General features: G+C 38.1%; 2 protein-coding genes across 5 annotated transcripts in view; one reads left to right on the top strand and one right to left on the bottom strand.

The window, feature by feature from the left end:
• Window positions 1–5,497: 5,497 nt before the first annotated feature.
• ric3a (RIC3 acetylcholine receptor chaperone a) lies at window positions 5,498–9,829 on the top strand. Its single transcript, XM_036216823.1, has 7 exons — window positions 5,498–5,615; window positions 5,862–6,079; window positions 6,270–6,339; window positions 6,558–6,654; window positions 8,823–8,980; window positions 9,078–9,220; window positions 9,329–9,829. The coding sequence occupies exons 1-7, from the start codon at window positions 5,498–5,500 to the stop codon at window positions 9,827–9,829; spliced, it is 1,305 nt and encodes a 434-aa protein (XP_036072716.1).
• A 1,979-nt stretch (window positions 9,830–11,808) lies between these two features.
• Window positions 11,809–21,029, bottom strand: part of tub (TUB bipartite transcription factor) — a 46,356-nt gene continuing 37,135 nt past the window's right edge. For all 4 annotated transcript variants that reach the window (XM_024296005.2, XM_024296006.2, XM_024296007.2 and 1 more), the window contains exons 6-12: window positions 20,482–20,603; window positions 17,473–17,664; window positions 17,245–17,357; window positions 15,363–15,477; window positions 15,185–15,283; window positions 14,910–15,081; window positions 11,809–13,570 (exon numbers count right to left, since the gene is read on the bottom strand). In XM_024296005.2, the coding sequence (XP_024151773.1) occupies window positions 13,437–13,570; window positions 14,910–15,081; window positions 15,185–15,283; window positions 15,363–15,477; window positions 17,245–17,357; window positions 17,473–17,664; window positions 20,482–20,603 (947 nt within the window). In that variant the 3' untranslated portion in view covers window positions 11,809–13,436. The remainder of the gene's footprint in view (window positions 13,571–14,909; window positions 15,082–15,184; window positions 15,284–15,362; window positions 15,478–17,244; window positions 17,358–17,472; window positions 17,665–20,481; window positions 20,604–21,029) is intronic.

The following is a 21,029-nucleotide window of genomic DNA, read 5'->3' as shown; positions in this document are numbered from 1 at the left end:
GCATCGCAATGACCTGCCAAGATACAGGCAGGAAGAGGAGCATCTCAGTGACTTCCTTCTAAAACAGGAAGAGTTGAGTCCAGTGACTTTTAAAATGGGCAGGAAGATGAACAAGTCAGTGACCCTCTTATAAAAGGAAGGAAAAGGAGTGTCTTTTGTCTCATAAGAAGCAGGCAAGACAGGTAACATCCTGTAGACCCTCTTAGATTAATTATACTGATGGACTAGGGTTGCAGTTGGAGTTCAGCATGACATGGGCTTCCGTGACAACTGGGAGAAACCTGGAGAGCCACTGATCCAGCTGAAAAACCCAAATAAAAAATATCTACTAATTACTTTTCTGTACTCCAAAAATGTTAAATTGAGGTTCAAACTGATGTAAAACATTGGTTTGTGTGGATCTAGGCCCCAGAAATTGTAACCAGTGTGCAAATTAAAAAAAATTTCAAACTTAGTTTAACAATCATCTCCAAAGTAGTAATGCTCTGGCGCTGTAACACAAGTGACTGAGAGACAGAACTAGAAGTGTAGGGAGTCACTCCTTCACCACAGAGGATCTGGTCTTTCTATCCATTAGCCAACAGCTCAGGAATAGGACCAGTTCTCCATCTAACTACTGCAAAAGGACACCTCCAAGGCTCACTCCAGGCAGATCCGTCTGTAAGATGAATGCACTCTTAAACTTAAGGGTTTCAAGAGCAAGCTAAGTGTGGATTTCTTTCTTAGTTTCATTAAAAGGCTTTTCATATTCAAAATACAGCGTATATGTGAAGTGCTGCCTTCTTAATTGATGTAGTTAGCATCAGTGTCACAAACAGGCAAGTGCAAACAAGTGGTTCCACTTGCAGCAGGTTTACTAGTTCAGGAAAGAAGACAGGAACCAAACACAGCTCCAGGTCCACAGAGCTAAATCAGAGTCAGAAAGGCAGAGGTCAATCATGAACAGGGGAGCATCAAAGACGAGACTAGAGTTGTCAGGGTCCAGGTGGGGTCAGGACAGGCAGCAGGCAATCAGAGATAAAGCAGGGTCAGAAACAGAAGATCATGTCCAGATAGAATTGCTCAGTAATGCAGGCGGGGTGGCACAAACAATACCTCGCACTGAGTGACGCTCTGTGCAGCGCTTAAGTGTGATGTGGGTGATTCTCCATGATTGTCAATGAGTGTCAGCTGAGCGGCAACCAGGGCGTGTGTGCTGGGGTTGCTGGGAGATGTAGTGTGTTCAATACTCTGGAGACATAGGGGGAAACAAAGTACTGACTCCTGACACAGCCTGTGAAAATTGAACTTCCTGTGCTGCCCATACTACCAGTCCAAGGAATTGTCTCATCTGTCTCTTTGTGTTGGGGACTGGGAGGACTCAGATGGTCTCTTCCTTCTCTAGTTGCAGTCATGATGAATTCAAGATACAATACTAACTTCCCAGTGAGCATCAGCAAACTGCTGCTCTAACATGTTGGAGAACATACTTAAGGTTGCCCACATACTTGATACAAGTCCTCTACATATTACATCATCTAGATTTGCAGCAGAAAAGTTTAATGTCCCCCTGACATAAGATGTGGTAGGGTTGCTGGATCTCCCAGCAAACCAAAATACACTACCTTGAAATGGTACTTATCAAAAAGCATCTTCAAGGCTATTAACTTTTCAATCTTTGGGTCCATGTCCACCTGCCAGTAGCCTTCATTTAGGTCCAGAGTAGTGATGTATCTTGCAGCATCCACTCTTTCAAAGAGATCATCCTCCTTTGGTATGGGATATGGATCAAAGCTGTAAAACTGATTCAAAATTCTGAAGTCAATACAGAATCTTAGCCTTCCGATATTCCTTGGTATAAGCACAATTGGACAATACCATACGAGATTAGTTGGTTAATTGACATATTTTTTTTCATCAGATCAATTCCACCTGATCTGGAAGAGGTGGTTTTTAACCTTACAGGAGACCACTTCAATCATCAAATTTTATGCTAGAGAAGATGTAGATCCTAGAGTTTCTCAAAACCTTTCGGTATACAGTAGCTTAGCGTCTTTCTGTCTATGTGAAGACAAATGAGAAAGGTTAGCAGGAGAAGCTCCATTACCTCCTCATTGATGGTAGCGTGGACAAAAAAATGTTAAACAATAAACCCTGCACAGCACAAAGCATCCTTTATGAAGTTAAGACCCAAAGACTGATGTGAAATTTCACAGTGAGCAAACAGAGAGTAGGACAATCAGCCCTATTCTCGGATACAAACTTGGAAAATTACTTTTTTTTAGTTTTGTTTTATTTTTCCTTCAAACCACTCTTCTGGAGGTAATTTGGGAGGGTTTCAATACTCTTAACTCTTAATATCTTATGTACATTCCCCAAGAAATTGTGTCAAAACGACTGTCGCTGGTTTTCCAGGAATCCTGCCTTATCTGCTGTTGATTACCTGGACCAGGTGTGTTTAGCTAATAAGGAGCTTTAATGGGATGTTTGTTGGAAAACATGCAGGACACCGGTCCTCAAGGCCTGGAATAGAACACCCCTGGTCTAAGGGACATTTCTCTCTGGTGCTCTTAAAGAGTCTATATTCCACTAGTGTTCAAACCTCAGAACTAATATTTGTCTGAACATCAAACATGTTCAGGTACATACAGGTAAGTTACACATGGAACTACTTATTTTATGGAACAGAATGCAGCAGTTTTGTAAATAAGGATTGTATACTGTGTGTTTATTATGTATTTAAAGTGCAAAAATGTCACAAAATCATGCAAAAACACCACCATGAAGTGGCCACTCTTTATTATGAGTCTGGATGTCCATTTGGTGGATCAGCATCTTCCAGTAGAGTTTTAGTTGTAATATCACATTTGTGAATTGAGGTCTGACTTTGAATCTTAAGTCACACATTTACTGTAGTTTCACTGGGAGTGACTGTGTCAACAACCAGTGATGATAGAATTCCACTTAAAGGCAAAATCAGGAACACCTAAGTAACAATTAAACATACTGTTTGCTCTGAGTTACATCGCTACCCCTCTGGAAGGATTTAACACATTGATTTCTGTTTCAGAATACCTTCAGACCTGTATCGATCTTTTCTAATAAGTCCCGCTGGTTCCACCCAAAGTACCTGACCTTTGTGAAAGCCCTTTCAGTATTTATTCCTGTAATTTTTTTGGGCTCTTGAGATATTCCACTTTATCTCATGTTTTTACAATACGAATGGATGTCACACTCCTGATTTGAAGAATTGTCTGTGATTAGCAAGGAAATGAGCCCAGAAATTCAGATTTTTTTTGTGGAAAAAAATTATACTTTTGGACAAAAATGTATATATATTTTTTTTTTTCAATGAATTTTGTTTGATTTTCAGGTTAAATCTGAACATTTAGTTTCCCCATTTTGTAGAAAACCTTTAAAGGGGACTTTTTTACTTTAATAATTTTGAATGATGGTAAAATCAACAACAAAATGCAGCAGCACAAATACCTGAAAAAAAAACACAATAGAATCACACATTTCCATGCAATGACCGGAAAAATCTATTTACATCAGAATGACACGGAGAGGTCTGGGTGTAAACCCTGTAGGTTGTGGGTTGATGATTGATTTTTATAAACATATCATCAGATCTGTGACCATATGTCCCGCACGCTGGGGTGAAGCGCTGTGCTGTGGGGTCAGATTGTCACCATCTGCTGGTAAGTTGGATCAGGTGGCGAGTGAGGATGCCAGTGAGGCCTCCGACTCTGATGCAGCAGTGCAGAGCTGCAACTGTAGGGAGGTGAGTGCCAGTCTGGCTTCTGCTGACAACAATAGGGCTAAATGGCCCAGTGTTACAGCGATGAGAGCTGGGAGGCAGAAATGGACGTCTTACAGTGATTAATTAGCTTTTTCGATTCTAAGAAAAAAAGGTTTAAAATGAGAAATTATTTGAAGATCTTTAAGTTGGACTTTTTTATTGCAAGATTAAAATTTTACTTAAAAAAACGAAAAATGGTGGCACCTATATAACTTTCAGGAGCACTTTGGGAACACGTGACACTATAACTTTCAATTATTAATTTATTTTTTTTAAATTGACAGCCTGCTTTGGTGTTCCTATATAACGCACATCAAACCCATTTTATCCAAATCAACTGGACTCATCATTGGTCCTCTCCCTTTTGCCTCCTGCAGTGTGTTTGTGCCTGAGCCTGCACTGCCATCTGCTGCTGCTTGATTTGAGTTACACTCCATCCAGGATGAGAGGACGCCTCAAAGCTTTATAGGTCGTGTGCTGCGTTCAAGCCATCCACGTAAATCCATAAATCCACACGACACTTTGTTTGTGTGTTTAGTCAATGAATCAGAGGTCTTATAACCCATCAGATGAAACACACTGCAATATTTTTCTTGTCTTTGCTTTAATTTGTTTTTGTTTTTTTTGCTTTTAGTAGGGATGTGAATTAGCAAGATGTTTCAATACAATACGTACCTCAATACATGTCTCACAATACGATACGTATCGCAACATATCCAAATATTGTACCAGAACAAATTTTTTTACTTTTTTTAAGAGTAGGATTTAGTGTGACATAGTATATTGATATTTGTAGCAATGTGGCACAGAGTTTCAGTTTGGTACCCCTCCCAAATAAAAACTAAGTAATACACATCTCATAACAACAAAAATCCAGAGGCGGACTAAACATTTAACACAAGCTGGTTCTTGCAAGATCTTGTTGTTGATGTAGAGCTGCTCAAAGAGGCTCTGTGTGCTCTGCTGCCAACTAGAGTTAGAGGGTTTAGATGGAAAAAAATCTGTATATCTGCGATTTATTGTGATATATCGCAGAATACATTTTTCCCTACCCCTAGTTTTAATCGTCCACTTTCTTCCTAAAGGACTATGGACTTTTCTGAATCTAAATGACATTATTGAGCATCAGTCCTGGATGTTTAAAGGTTCAAAAACTTCAATACACCTGAATTTATCCAAAATCTAATGGTTGGGCTGTTGTGGTTTAAAAAGGTGACTAACTCCTTTGAGGAAAACACATAAGGATGAGAAGAAAAGATTCCAGTAAAAAAAAAAACCTCTTTCTACTTTCCCAGACATGTAATTTTACATATTTTTAGATTATTTCTGATTTGTTTCCCACAAAATAAACTTATTACAATCTAACTTCATTTGCTATGTTGTACTAAACCAAGTAAAGTGATAGTTTATTGTTGTCAATACCTTGTAGTCTCAATCCATTATTCCTCTTAGCTGTAACATAACTATGTTGTTTGTGTTTATCTACCTGCACATAAATCATATGGATTTCACATCAATGCAGCATTGATTCAGCAAGAAGTTCCACAATTCAGGTTTAGGGATTTAGAGGCAACATTTCAGACGGCACTTGAACGCATCAAACTTAATCCCTTCTAATCTGGATTGGAACATCCCAACATCACAGACAACATCTGTGGATGCTAGTTTTACTGTTCAAGTATAACTAGAGCTCGGCTGTCACTTTATTGAGTCAAGATGACTATAACAACTTGTCAGAAGGTCACTCTCATATCATGTTCTGTTCTCTGCGTTTCCCTCTTCCTGCCCCGGATGCTTTTACCAAAGGAGAAGAAGGAGAAGGGCATGCTTGGGGGTGAGTTGACCATCAGTCTGTACATTTCATGTTGTTTTTCTTTCTGATTCTCATTTTGATCTATACACAACAGTATCTCTAAAACCCAGAACTCACTTAAGCTCCAGGAAAAACTTTACCCAGTGACAAAATGTGATGTTCAAGTGTTCTTTGTTTATTTACATCCACATGTATTTGCTTAAATCTGCAATGCATTAACCGGTCTGGTGTTAACTTTTGTGTTTGCTCTTCTTTTTATCATTTTAGTTGGACCTGGGTACTACCGTCCCATGATGCACCAGCTGCCTTCATCGGGGGATCCAGAACAGTGGGACGTAAACCCTTCTCCTTCCCTGACCCACACTGTAGAAGCCATGGCAAAAGTGAAAAGTGGTGGAAGAGGCAAAAAACATAATCTGATGGCTCAGGTGATCCCTGTGTACGGCTTTGGGATCCTGCTATACATCCTCTACATTATGTACAAGGTAAACACTCACTGTACGCTGTGTAAAACGAATACAACAGTTTTTATTTCAGCTTTATGCAAATCATGATAAAGTAAAATGAGAAATCTTTGTTACAAAAGTGAATTTATATAACTCTTAGAAATAATAATACATGGTTGATTGAGTTTAATTGTAAATTCTGCTGCTGTAATCATGTTTATGTTCCCAGCTTACATGCAACAAGAAGACAAATCGATCAGGAGAATTCACTACAAATGCAAACGTGTCAAATAAGAAAAGTAAGTCCTAACTTAAAGAAAATTACCATGTTTGTCACATGACAGTTTTTACACTTTTTTATTACAGATAAATGTAAATAATTTCTTGGCGGATAATTCTTTTTTAACCTAAACACAAGAATTGATGATGTTCTGAACAAGAAACCTCTCCTTAACAGAGCAATTTCCAGCCTTGTGCTTTGATCCCAAAATAATGTTTTTTTTTTCTTCTCATGCAGTAACAGATTATGAGCTTGCGCAGCTTCAAGAGAGACTTGTGCAAACAGAGAGGAAGCTGGATAGAATTGTCTCCGGGAAGAGCCATTTTTCTTCAAGGTGACAACTTTAATTTCCCTTTTATGTTTAATAACTGTCTTCTCTCAGCAGAATTTCTTTTTTAGGAAAAATCGGAGCACGCACTGCAGAGCAGAGACATTTCACATGCAATTTTTGAAAAGCTTGGTCAAATCTAGACTTTAATTTAAAAATAAATATGTTTGACTAAAAAGGAAATATTGTTGTAAAACATTACTTGAGAAATCTGACATCCTTGGATTTTAAATTAACAACTTTTTTTAGAGAATTGGTTAAGTTTAGTTAAATTGAAATCTGTTTGCTAATTTAAAAAAGATATTTGTCACATGCTATTATTGACCTATGGTTTCACGTTTGCTTTAATCTCATAGAACAGTTAGAAGATAATTCAACTTTAAAGTCCAAAAGAAGCCCAAATCACCATCCTTCCACTGTCATGCTCACAGGAATTCCTGCCAAAAGCCTAAAATGTTTGACACTTTGCTTCCAGATTTTATTGCAAACATGCAACAGTTCAGTAAAAGTTAAGAAGGTCAGGTAGACATTGCAGATTGTCTAAATGTGAATGTTAAACCTATCAGATAAATCTCATGAATAACCGTTCATTGTTAAATAAATGATGTGGGAATGTCTGCACGGTCATAGTTGCACCTCAAATATTTTCATCTGATGTCTAGCAGATGAACTCATGACGTGCAAATGAGGCAAAGCACTTCATCAATGCATGATATGTTTATTTTTGACTGTAAATTAGACGGGTTTGTTTATTCAAAACCTGTGATATTTTGTTAAACTATAGACACAAACAGAAAAAAAGTGTTTTTTGAAACAAGGCCAGAATCAGTTCAAATGATTTGAATATAACTGACTGGTAATGTGTGATGAAAGTTCTCACTGAATGTTTGTGCAGTAAAATCTATATTACATAAAGAAAAAGATTATTTTTTTTGATCAGTTTTCAATTATAACTAATCACTTGCTGCGTTTTCAAGACTTAACTAGGAGAAATCAGTACTGACTAAAAAGATGTTTATCTTGTATTTGCGTCAAACCCTTAGAATTTAGAGAATTAATATTCTAAAGCAGGGGTCCCAAAACTTTTTCTTGTGAGGGCCAGACAACTGTTTTCTTCTCTGATGTGGGGCCGGGGTCGGTATAGGCTAAGAAAAACAAGAAGAAGCAGAAAAAGTGTAACAATTACAGTCTACACATAAACATTAATGTCTGTCCAGAAAGCCACACATAACCACATTTTTAAATAATTTATTTCTGTAATCTTCACAGAAAATAATAAAGCTGAAAATGCTAGCTAAAATATGGTCAAAATGCCAAATTGGCCTAAAAAAATGAAAAAAAATCTAAAATAGCCAAACAGCTAGCATGTAGCTAAAAGATTAGCTAAGTGTCAAATTAGTCTAAAAAAAAATGGTAAAATGTCAAATTTTGCCAAAACAGCTAGCATAAAGCTAAAATATTAGCTAAACTGAAAATTAGCCTAAAAATTTTGGGAAAAAAAGCCCAAAATAGCCAAAACAGCTAGCATTTCACAGAAATTTTGGAATGCTTTACAGCATTCACGTAATGAAACCAATAAATAGTCCAACCTTTCCCGTCATAGTTCAGGGTGCAAAGGGGTGGAATAAAAAGTCATGTATGGGGTCTAGACCGGTCAGATTGAGGGAAAAAAAAAATGCATCTCTGATAGTTTTTGGGGGGTCGGACCAAATGTGGAGGAGGGCCGGATCCGGCCCACGGGCCGTATTTTGGGGACTTCTGTTCTAAAGGAGAGTTTTCAACTTTTTTAGATGACAATACTCATTATGGCTCAGTTGGCTACATACAGGACTGGAACATGGAAAACCCTTTGGGTTTGTTTCCAAAGGGGCGTGACCTTTCATGCTACTGTCTAACAATGTAGCCACAAGGGCGCCGGAGTCTGGGTCACCCTGTGTTGGTCCGCAGCCGGTATAAAATACAGGGTTGTGTCAGGAAGGGTGTAAAACTCTCTGCCCAACCAAACGTGCAGATCAGAGAAAGTTGACTCACTGTGGCGACCCCTGAGGGGATGTGCCGAAAGGTGAACAACGATATTCATTAATTGCATATCAAACAGACGATGTCTTTCAAAGGCATGCGTCTAATAATTGCAGCCTCCCTCATTATGTGGTCGGTGTTTGCCCTGTTCTTAGTAGCAGGAGGCGGAGGAGTAAAACCTCCATATCAAAGAAGGAGGAGAAGCTGCTGCGGCAGCTTCGACAGATCACGCTGCTGATGCAGGAGGGCCGTCTGGACGGAGCGTCTCCTGAGATGGAGGCGGAGGAGATGGCCTATGGAGCCGACTGGGAAGGTCTGAAGTTGTTTTTTCAGCTCCTTTTTTGTAATGGAAAGTTTTCTCTTCAGTGAGCATTTATTTATAAGTTTGGGGTTTTTGTATGTTAACCCAGGCTACCCAGAGGAGACCTACCCTAAAAATGAGAATCCATGCCGCCGACATAGAGTCAACATGGCCACGCTAAACGAACCTCCCTGCCAGCAAACTCCAGAGGCTCTGGCAGAGCGGATGGAGCAAGTGGAGGAAGAAATGACAGCAAGAAAACTCTCCACAGTGCAAGAGGAAGATGAGGAAGAAGAGGACACAGAAGAAGATGAAGCAACAGATGAGGAGGAAGAGGAAGAAGTGGAAATTTTGGAGGAGGAAATTGAGAACGTAGAAGAAGGAATTGATGAGAATGTGGAGGAGGAAGAAGAAGAGGAAAAAAAGCACTTGCTCCCCTCCCCTCAGCGCACTGATGAAACGAGACAGGAGAGACTTGGTTTGGAAGTAAGCAAAGAGCTGCAGAGTTACCGTGAAGGAAAAAAGCAAATAACCTTCAGCGACCAAAAACGAGTCTTCCACTACCCCAAACAGGACACCGAGGAGGAAGAGGAAGAAAAAGAAGAAGACGTGGAGGAAGAAGATGAGGAAACAGAGATGGAGGACGAGGAGGAAGCTGAAGATGATGATCCGCTGATGGAAGCAGAAAACCTGCTTTTCAGTTGTGAGGAGTATTCCAACCCAGACGAAGAGGCAGAGGAGGACATTGAAGAGTATCTGCTGAGCCCGGAGGAGGAGGAGGAGGAAGCTGAAATCCACACGGAAATACCCAAGGAGGTCGGGGTGAGCGGACTGAGGATGAGGAACAGGAGAGATACGTGAAGATGCTCATTGTGTTTGAATTTACCCTTCAAGCACACGGTCAACCCGCCTGTGTCGACACTTAACCCCGATGTGTTTATTATTCAGCCAAAAATGAGAGCAGATGCAGTTTAAACACAAGTTTCCTTTAATACTTAATGTGAGAGCCTCTTCTTGTTGTGCTTTTGTTAAGCAGTGTTTAGTCTTAAGATGTCTACTTCTGTGTGACTGGGCCTTCCCACCTTCAAGAGCTCAGGTACACACCACTGACTGTATAAGAGAACTGGATTGTGTGAGTGTGACATCACTCATAGAAAATGACTAACAACAAAATGAAATCAATTCAGTCACAATTCATGCGCGACCATGTTGGAAACAGTCAGTCACCATTTCCATGGCAACCAATCCCACCAATCAGCAGTCCACACCCCTAACATTTAAAAACTGTCTCAGGAGAATCTGTCAATCAAAAGTTTTGAACGTTTGAAATGAGGCACCTGATTGGCCAGTTTATAACTTAAATAACTTTCAAAACAAATAGGGTTAGCAAAAACATGTTAAAAAAGTAGCAGAGCGAGTGTGGAAGTATGGTTATTTTGACAAGTATAATGACTGAGCTGTTAATTTCTCAAAAGAAGTCTGTGGGATTTTGGCTTTTTGGGACTGGTGGGTACTTCCTGTTCAGAATCCTAGGCGTCACTCAGTCCAGTTCTCGTATATGCTCAGTGGTACACAAACACAGGCTTTGTCCAAATTCCCTCACTATTCACTATTTTGTATTGCTGTCCAAATCTACAATTTCAAAATAGACTGCACTAGAAATTTCCCAGAAGTCTTTTTGAAAAACAAGTGTACATCTATACTCACAATATTAGAAAATATAGACCATAATGCATTGCTTTTGAACAATTTTTGCAGAAAAAAAATGTTTAAATGTATCTTTTTTTAAACAAACTATGCACATTTTCATCATCAGAACACAGTGGATTTATAAATAGATATCATTAAATATTTGTAATAATTAGATTTTCACTTCCTGAAATCTGTGACGTCATATCCTCCATGTACAAAAAAAAAAAACAAAACAAAAAAAAAAGCAGTGAGCATGGTGTCTGAATTGCTTTTAAAATCCAGGGCACTATATAGTTTTTTTAGTAGTTAGAGATTAGAGTGGGAATTTGGACATAGCCACTCTGTGTGTCCACACAGGTGTTCTCAGTTATTCCGATTCCAGGTCACTTCAACAGTTTAATTAGAAACATCTGTTGGTGAATTCTCATTGTGTAAATACTGAAAGACACTCTTTATATATTTAAATTATGTCAATCACTGTGGTGTAAAAAAATTTTTAGTACCTTTAGATGATGAGTGATTGGTTTTGGTCACTTTAATAAATTTTGAATTATTATGTTTTTCTTCTTTTTTTAAAAATTACAACCAAAAACTGTCAACTCATTAAACACAATCTTTGAAAGTCATAAATAGCCTACTTTAGTCAGGAATACTTATCTTTCGTTTGCAAATGTCCTGCTTAAGCACTAGGTATCCCAGCATCCTGCCTTTTCTCTGTATTAAATAGCTTTCATCGTTTATTTAGGCTTCGTACAGCCTAATTTAGCAAAAAGCTAATTAATTTGAAATAGTATTTATGTTGACATTTCTTTATTTTCACAGTAGTTCATCCAGTGATTAGCTTTAGCAGCTAGCATGCAAACACTAATCACAGTAGTTCATCTATAGTGATTAGCTTTAGCAGTTAGCATGGACCCGTGTGCAGCTAGCATGAGTACATCTTGATTAATTTTAGCAAATTAAACGGTTCTTTGTGTTGATTTTGGATATGACAATTAAAGCTTAATTAATTCATTCTTGCAGGAAATAAATGGTTGCATTTATCTTTTTGTCAGTACTGTTGAGAATGACTAGGATTTTGTGGAGCCTAAATGCCTACTTTGTGCATCACACAAGCTTTACCTCAACAGAATAAAGAAGTCCCAAAACAAGGTGACAGCTAACTTTATTTTTAATAGAAAAAAGAACAAATAGTTTGATCCCATGTAAGTTTATTTTTCATGAACAAAGAATTGTGTCTATACTATCACAAAAAAAAAACATGTCTTTTTTGTACAGTAGGACAACAGCACTAACAAAAATGAAAGAGCCTTTGCTTCCTTTACAGTAAGAGTATCAACAATTTCCAAATATCGAGTACAAGAATAGCACATTTGATAAAGATTTCTTCATAATCCACAGTAACAATAGTGGTGCCGGAGATTGTTTTTTGCTGCCATTCAGCTCATTTTTTTTTTCTTTTAATTGGCTGCAGAATACAAAAAGTTACCATCATACAACTGAGAAAAGAGACTGTCCCATAATAAGAAACAGGAACACAGGAATAATATTTAGCAAAACAGTGAACGCCCTGCAATGCAGAAACTTGCCGTCAGCCAAATGAGGAGCGTGTCAGTCTGCACCTCAGTGAAGCAGAAAGGTTTAACGCAAGAGATGGAAAGTGTGTGCTGGATTTAGAGTGTTTGGATTTGTGAAAATCTCTGTTTGGTACATTTTGTTTCAAGCAGATAGTGGAGGATGCACGTACAAACCCTGCGCTTAAGTGACTTTGAAAGCTTTTACCCAAACATAGGTTACTTTGTAAAAGCTTATTTCTGTGATATGCATAATAATAATCACAAGATTTGAATTTAAAATGGAAGTTGTTCCTTGGATAAATATTTCTTTGCAGGTTTTGCCTGTTTGGATGAAATCTGTGCTACAAAATGGAATTCTGAATAATGTACGCATGAATGAGGAAACCTATAGAGCAGTTCAAGCCCGGTTCCAAGTTCAACACCAGAATTAGTCTTCAAAGGCACAACAAAGTATGTACAGCAGAATGTCCTTCATCACAGGTTTTTAAAGTAAAGTGCACCATCATCCTTTACATTCACATCCATGTCACTTTGAATCAATGTTTTCTCTTTGCCCTTTTTTATTTGATTCACAAGAGGATTTTCTTCTGACTGTGGATTTGCTCCATGAAGCCGACCCTGATGTTACAATGACAGCAGAAAACACCATAAAAATAATGCAATAAAATAAATACATCTTCATGCATGTTGTGTTTTGATTTATACCAATAAAAGCAGAATTCATGCATGATAAAGCAAGATTTGTGTGGTTTTTGTGACAGAAAAACCAGTCAAAATGAAAAATTGAACCAGCTATTATTAAGAATTCACAGGAAAACTATACATTTCTACATCTACTACATAAAGGAACAATGCTGGCTATCAAAATGCTGCAACAGCACAAAAGAACACTAGTTAGGAGACTAGTTATCCAGACAAATTAATTTAATTTGGCAAGTGGATTTCTCTTTGTGCTTGGTCTTTTCCAATAATCAGGACTATCCTGAAATACCCCCCAACCCCTCTCTCCTTCCACACTCTTTGAAACACACATAAAACAGAAGACCAAAAAAAAAAAAGCTTTTTTTTCTTTTTTTGGGAAATGCAGAACCTCCAAGGTGCTCTGATGTAGAGAACGTGGAAGCAGTCCCAGGGACACACAGACAGCCCTTAAGGACGTGTTGATCAGCTCCTCTCTGAGTGTTCGTTCAGGCTGGAGTCTATTCACAGGCTAGCTTGCTGTCAAAGCTAGAGAGGGCAATGGCAAAGGCTTGCAGGGCACACATCGGGTAGTTATAGTCCATGGTGAAGACGTCCTCTGCTACACGGCCGAACTGCATGACGATGTAGTCCGCTGGGGACAAACAGAAACACATGAACAAAAACTCTAAGTCACTCTTTAAAGTCCATGAATACAAACTGAAAGCATCAAATACACATAGAAAATCTGTAAGTTGAAACATAAACCCTTTAGAGTTTAGTTTGTTCATGTTTTATTCTGATTTCTTTTTGTCACCACAAAACTTTTTCTTGAATTGTTGCATTTTATCTGACAGTCAATTAACTAATTATCACCTCAATTTAAGAAAAGACCAAAGAGCCTGTCTGTGGGTTTTTGCAATTCCCTTCAAGGTGGGGCAAGAAAGTCACCGATCCTTCATTTTTCCCACTTAAAAAGATGAGAGAGGTCTTTAATGTGTAACTGTGACACTGAATGTAAAATAGGAATCTAGAAAACCACATAGCATAGTTATTAAATTATTTATTTGTATAATGGTGGAAAATATGAATTCAGCTCCTACAAACAAGCCAGAACTGTGTCCCTCACAAAACTGGTACCTCTTCTTGAAGAAGCTCTTCTATCCTCCAATGATTACCTGTATTAATGACACCTGTTTGAACTGGCTATCTATATATAATAAAAAAAAAACCTGCCCCCACCTTTAAACAACCAGACTGTAACCTCTCCACCAAGACCAAAGAGCTATCAAAGGACACCAGGGACAAGAGTGTGGGCTTGAACAAGACTGGGATGAACCAGTTTGTAATAAGCAAGCAGCTTGATCATCAACTGTTGGAGCAAATATTAGAAAATGGAATAAAGAGACCATCTAGATCACTTGCCCGGGTTGAAGTGTATCAACAGTGAACATCACAGACCAGTCTCATCTTTTTAAGTGGAAACATTTACAGAATCTGAGTACAAAAATAGTTTTTTCACCCCAGAGAATAAAACCAAATTATATGTTGCACATTCACACAGAAAACATGCAATGAAAACCTAAGTTTTGAAATAAAAGTATTAGTGCTGTCATGGTTACAATCACTGACTTTGATTAAAGCTTTAATTAGAAACTGAAGTGTCAGTCCCAAAAAAGCTTGTGTACCGCCCCCTGTAGACTTTTAGAGCCGTCCTGCTTCTCTCCCTGAAATCATCTGACTCAAATTTAAAGAGACGAAAATTAAAAGAAAATGTTTGAGTTCACCACAGTTCAAACATCAAAGAAAAGACTAGTCCCAGTGTGGTGAATGTTGCATAGAACTGTCTGGCTTCACACTCACAACCTGCCATTAGAAAGTGAAGAAAATGGGTTCATAAATAGAGAATCCGCCTCACATCTCCACCTGTGCTCTCCAGGTTTATTCTCCACTTTGACTTCAAAGAGAAACCAGCAAACGCAGGTGGAACTTACGGTCATTGTCATGAATAATTTGAAAATTCTTAACAGAAGCCTGAGTGACTCTGCCGTGGAAGTTGAGCACGTAGGACTGTGTGTCATCGTTCCACACAGGCGTCTTGTTGTGAAGTTCAATCACGCTCTCCGTGTTCTTGTTCTGCCACCTGGCCAGCAATGATTCATGGTCCTGCATTAAATAAGAACAGCATTTCTTCACATGAACATCTCCACATCAGTTATCAGACGCTATGCTAGATGTCGGTGGAATTTCAAACCGATGTGCGACATACATTTCGTGGGCGTATAGACACTCGCTCATGGTCCATGTTCATTCCTGGAATGATCACACTCATCTTGCGAGGTCCTTTAAATCCTAACACATTGGTTTCCTAGATTAAGTGAAAAAGTAAGACATTAAACATTAATATTCAGTGTAGGTCAAGTTGTTTTATAACTGCTTTCACTTACATAGCAAATTGCCGCTAGCTCTTGTCGTAGAATGCTGGCTTCGAGGCTGGTGGTGCTCTTCATGGGGTTCAGACCATTGTCATATACGGTGAACTTGGTTCCCATGAGGTTGGACCTGCAAAGGAACATTTGAACGTATTGTTTCAGCTTAAAGTAAAACAAAAAACAAACTGAAGGGGACTTTGATGGAGAATTTCTGCATGAATCATTCGGTTTGAAAACTGCAGAGTTTTTACAGTTTAACCTTTAAGATGCTGTTTTACCTTTTTGTGCACAATATTTCCTTCTGTCTGCTTTCTTGCATTTTCAAAGCACAAAAAATGCAAATGTTTTGTCTTACTTTACCAATGCTTTCAGAATTTTTGTATTTATTTAATTCTAAAATATTTTCAGGTCAAATTTTAACACAGACAAAATGGAATTGCATTTCATTTCATATTTAACCCACACATTGAAAATCTACAGGATATATTATATCAATTATGTATCCCACAAAAGATAATTACATTTATAGCTTTAAATAACCTTAGTGTTGTTAAGCTTCATCACAGTTACTTTCAGTCTCTGCTTAGATATCTGGGGTACTGTTATGTGTTTTAAGAAAAACCTGATGTCATTCATAAACCTATAGTGTTGTTTTAAAGACCCAATCCAATACAATAATGTTTTTGTAGCTTTTAACAGGCTCTTGTGTCTTTTTCTCATGATTTTTTCTGATAAATTCCTATAGGGTCAAATTTGGATCAGCTTAAAGTGAAAGAAAAATATTAAAAATAAGACATTGTACGTTTGAGAAAGAAAAAAAAAGTATCCCGATGGGAAATCATGTCCTGGTAGCCAAACTTTTTCAATAACTTTTCAATATTTCTTTCAATTTACAAAACAGATTTTCAAATTTACTATTTTATTTTTGTCAATTTTCAATAATTCCTTCAAGTTTACAATCTGTGATTGTTTAAAACTTTTCTTAAATTTTCACATTTTTTAATTCAAATGTAAAATCTTTTTTTTTTATTCATCCAAATTTGACCCATAAACTCCTGCAGCTCTGCAGACACTGTGTTCTTAAAAAGGTTTAATAATTTTGTCTAAAAATGGCAAAATCATCATTAAAAGACAACTGGAAACAGTTTTATAATGGATCATAAGATGATTAGAGTGGGACTTTAATCTAAAAGACAGGAAAAATAAAAAAAGACTTTAACATTCCCTCCAAACTGAAGAACTCTTTAAATAAATATTTCTAAAATGCTAATTCTGGTGTTTAAAAACAAAAAGTCGGACGTATACAGTTATAAAATCACGTGGTTTGTGAAAATAAAGGTGATTAATGTTAACAGTCCAAAAGAAATATTCTACTTTTGTTAGGTTTTGATTAAAAAATTAGGAAAAAAATCAGTAAAAGTTTGCAGAATCAAGTCTCCAACAGTATGAAAAAGGGTGTTTTTTTCCTCTTTAAGCCACACCTCAGTGAGATCAATCCCCCTCAGAGGCTCTTGAGAAGAAATAGATGAAAGCTCAGTGTTCCTTCAAATTTACAACCCCATCATTCAGGCGGGATTGGGCCTGTAAAGGTTTGAGCAGAGCAGCCGCCAACAGTCAGGCAGCTCAGAGAGTTGAAAGGCTCCACAGAGCCTTTTTGATTACACTGCAGAAGAGTTTTTTAAGCCTCTCCTCGTGCTCTGAAGCAGCCTCTACCAATCACGTCCCTACTCACTTTCCTGCTAACTCTCACAGAATATTAGTTGGATTTTAAGTAACCATGAAAAACATGCTAACTATCATTAGCTCTCCAGATTCTTTTTTAACTAAGCACATAGAAATAAATTAATGCAAATAGTCAAAAGAACAATTTATGAGACAAAAGCTTTTAAGGAATTACCTCAGTTTACCAATGAAACTCTCTCCACCACGAGACAAATCGGTAGGATCAATGGAGATGAGGTAATTGGAAGTTTTGCTCTTTTTCCTTTTCCTCCCAGCTAACAGGAACACCTGTAACGAGGTGGAATCAAACCAACAGGTACAAAACGTGTCAAACGTAAATATCTTAAAGGCAAAAACAGTACAAGTCTGTTGTACTGCAGCACCACGGAGAAAGCATTCTTACCTTCTTGCCGTCCTCCCTCTCCAGGTGCAGATAATATGTGGGGTACATGCCTCTGTCCATGCCCTTCTTGTCTCTGGTGATTCTGCACTTCACTCTGACCCCCTGTGGAGCGGGCCGCAAAGAAAACTCCTCCAGGTCGTCCACGTCGATAGCAGGTTCATTGACCGGTGGAGTGGTCGCTGAGGCCACCTCCTGTGGGGGAGAGCAGAGCACTCAGGGTGAGAGGAGGCGCCAGAGAGTGATGCTGAGGAGCTGACTTTCATTAAAACCAGATCAAGTAAAGTAATGAGGCTGAAGATCAAACTGTCCCCAGGGACTCTAAATGAGCACACTCCGTCTGAAACAAGGAGATTGAGTAGACTGAAAGAGAAGAGGAGCAAAGATTGTCACCGCAACTTGGTCGGATCCAATTTGCAACAAATCTGTTATGATTTTTTTCACCGTTTTTAGTCATTTGACTGCAGCCGCTTCTTTATAAACACATTTCATAAAATGATTCATATCCTCCATCTGGATTTCTTTTAAAAAAAGGTTTAGTTTAACTTCAATCAGAGTCTCTGAGGTTTCTCTGTTACATACACAAGCTCAGATCTTGATCTCAGAGCTAAAGCCTCTGGATGTACTCAGCTCATCCAGCACCATTTATCTACTACGTCCCAATTCACTACTCACTACTTAGTGCACTATAATAGCTGGTCACCATTTTGTTGAGGTGTCCAAGTTCCAAAATTCAAGTCTCTGCAAAAAACAAGCGTGCACTGATGCTCAGTAGACTGAAAAAAAGACCAGAATTTTATAAATGTATAATCTGAACACAACCGATTCATAAATAGTCTTTGTGAAATGTTCACGTTTGTTAGGCTTTTATAGAGTATGGTGTCAGAATTCCACTAAATAGTGAGAGAATCAGACATAGCCATCAATGTGCTAACCTAGCGCTAAAAATATCTGATTAACTTTCAGTTTGATTCCTTAAGCTTCATTGTGACTAAAGTGACTAACACAAGATATTTGGTGGAACTTAAATAAAACAAAGAACAATCATTTTAATTTAATCTGGACCTGTAATCTTGGACGGGCAAACCATACAGGAGTAACCTCGCCTTCGTCCACAGAAGCTAGAATAGGCTCCAGCTTCCCTGAAAGGGATTCAGCGAGTTTGGAAGATGGATTATTTGAATTATAGGATTTTAACATGATTTGCACACAAACACTAATATAGTTGCCTGATATGGAGATATTAGGGATGAAATGATACAGTTTGCTCACGGTTTGATACGTACCTCGATATGAGCGTCACGGTAAGATATGTATCATAGGATAAAATCTTACTATTCCACATGTGAAGATTTATTTTGCAAAGAGAAATATGATAACAAAAATTCAGATCTTTTCAAGTGCTCAGTTCTTGGCACTTATCGCAGAATCACATTTATATAGAACTTTTGTAAACATTACAACTTATATGAACTGCAACAATTTAAGCAGTTCTCTAAACTGAATCAATTTAAAATATTTAGAACTGACTTACTCATCCAAATAAACAACAGCAACACAGGTGAGGTGCAGTATTTCTCAGCTGTCAGTCCTATATTCATTTAGCTTTGCATTTTTTGCACAAAAAATGAATAAATAAATAAGTATCTCAGTTGTTTTTAGGATTTAGCTAAACTTTCATTATCCGACTACCGTAGGAGGGGCAAAGTAGTTTCTGACAAGGAGGGGGTGGGCGGGGATTTTTTGCAGCAGACACCCCTAAGGCGCCTTAGAGTGGTCGGGATAAATTAAATGTGTATTGTGAAAAATGTCGTATTGAATTATCCAACGGTTCGGTTTTATGTTGAATATTGTTGCATCCCTAGTAAATCTGTTGTCCGAAACTGGCGGTGTAGGATCCAACATGCAGGAGAGCAGCATGCATGACTGAAACTAAAACATTTATAAAAAAAAACATAAAAAAGAAAAAATTAGAGCCGTGGACAAATGTAAAGCAACAAGTGTCATGTTATTAAACCAGAAAAAGTATTTTAACGCTAAAAATACCAGCTTCCATCAGATTCAAAGCCCTGACACTCGCCTACAGAGTGGTGACCTCCACATCTCCACTGTACCTGAACGCTGTGGTCCAGGTGTTCATGCCTGCACCCACATACGCTCTACAATTAAATGTCGTCTGGTCGTTCCTTCACAGCAAGACAAAAGATCAGAAGCTAAACTTTTTCAGCTATCCACATTATCTAAGCGAGCACAGCAATCTGTGCAAATTTTAATGGAACTGATTGATTTTGCAATGTTATGGACACTAAATGGTAAATGGTTCTTTATTACCTTTTTAGAAGGCCCAAAGCATTTTACAGTCATAGTCCCATTTAACCAAACACATTCAGACACTGTTCGCTCTCGAATCCTGTTTTTGATTAATACTGGCGCCAACCTGTAACCATCAGGATCAATGTTGGAACCTCCAATCCTCCGACCTGAGGTCGACCGCTTCACCTCTGCATGGCTCCTGCCTCACTTTACAAAGAAAGCAGCTTTCTGCCTCGACTTCTCACGATATGACTCTAACATTGAATCAAACCTAAATAATTACATCTAAATCCCCTAAAAAATACCAAATCTTGTGTATTGTTCATAACTGGAATGCATAAGAACTTCAGAAAAAGAAGGTTTGTTTACGTAAATTTCACTGACTCCTACATCCGCCTTCCCACAAGGCACTGCACATCAGGTGCAGGTGATTCAGATGCAGTCTGGATTCGAAGAAGAGTTTCTTTCTCCCACACGTTTGGAGTTACATCAGGTAAACGCTGTCAAAACTTGCTGCTAACATTTGCTGTTCAGTGCTCTGAGAAAAAACCTTTTTCAGTTACATAAACACCAAGAAAGGGTTTCAAAATGCAAATTTACTCCTTTGGATTGAGACTTTAAATGTTAAATTCTTTTGGGACAAATTGAATCTAGCTTGTGGCACTTGATGGCTTTTGGGGAGGAGGAGAGTCATTTCACCTTGCTCGACTTCTTGCTGGTAGCAGAGCCCGGTCTGGTGTTGCTGTTGAGCTGTGAAGAGCTGGAGCTAATTTCATCTTCATCATCCTCTTCTTCATCAAAATTCATGCTGCTGGATATACCTGGAAGAAACATTGATTCATTTTGAAGTTGTTAAGTGAAATGTCTACACTTCTAGAGGTTATTTAAAACATGTCAAATAACGCTTTTTAAAAAAACTTGAAGTCATTTTTTTCTCCAAATAATGCAGATACTCACCAAACACTTGTTTGCAGGCCTACTGCCTAATGTTTAAATCCAAAAAATGTCAGGCCAGTTGCCTGGCAATGCTGTGACTAATTGTGCAAGTCTACATATGACGCATACTTGGAATATTACTTTATTATCTGATCATTTCATTAAAGGATTTCTGTTGGCTTGTTGTTATTGCATCATTTTTGTAATGAGGTCCTGGGAGAGGAGAACAACAAAAAAGAGAAGAAAACCAGAAAACTGTGACACAAACCGCAAAAGACAGTAAAAAAGGGGACATGTAGCAGAAGATACTT

This window comes from Oryzias melastigma, linkage group LG3 (assembly GCF_002922805.2).
Source record: "Oryzias melastigma strain HK-1 linkage group LG3, ASM292280v2, whole genome shotgun sequence".
NCBI lineage: Eukaryota > Metazoa > Chordata > Actinopteri > Beloniformes > Adrianichthyidae > Oryzias > Oryzias melastigma.
This window is presented reverse-complemented; position numbering and strand designations above follow the sequence as displayed.

Coding starts and splice junctions, on each gene's coding strand:
- ric3a (XM_036216823.1), top strand. CDS start 5,498: ATGACTATAACAACTTGTCAGAAGGTCACTCTCATATCATGTTCTGTT. Junction 8,981..9,077: donor CTATGGAGCCGACTGGGAAG/GTCTGAAGTTGT, acceptor ATGTTAACCCAG/GCTACCCAGAGGAGACCTAC. Junction 9,221..9,328: donor AAGTGGAGGAAGAAATGACA/GCAAGAAAACTC, acceptor ATTTTGGAGGAG/GAAATTGAGAACGTAGAAGA.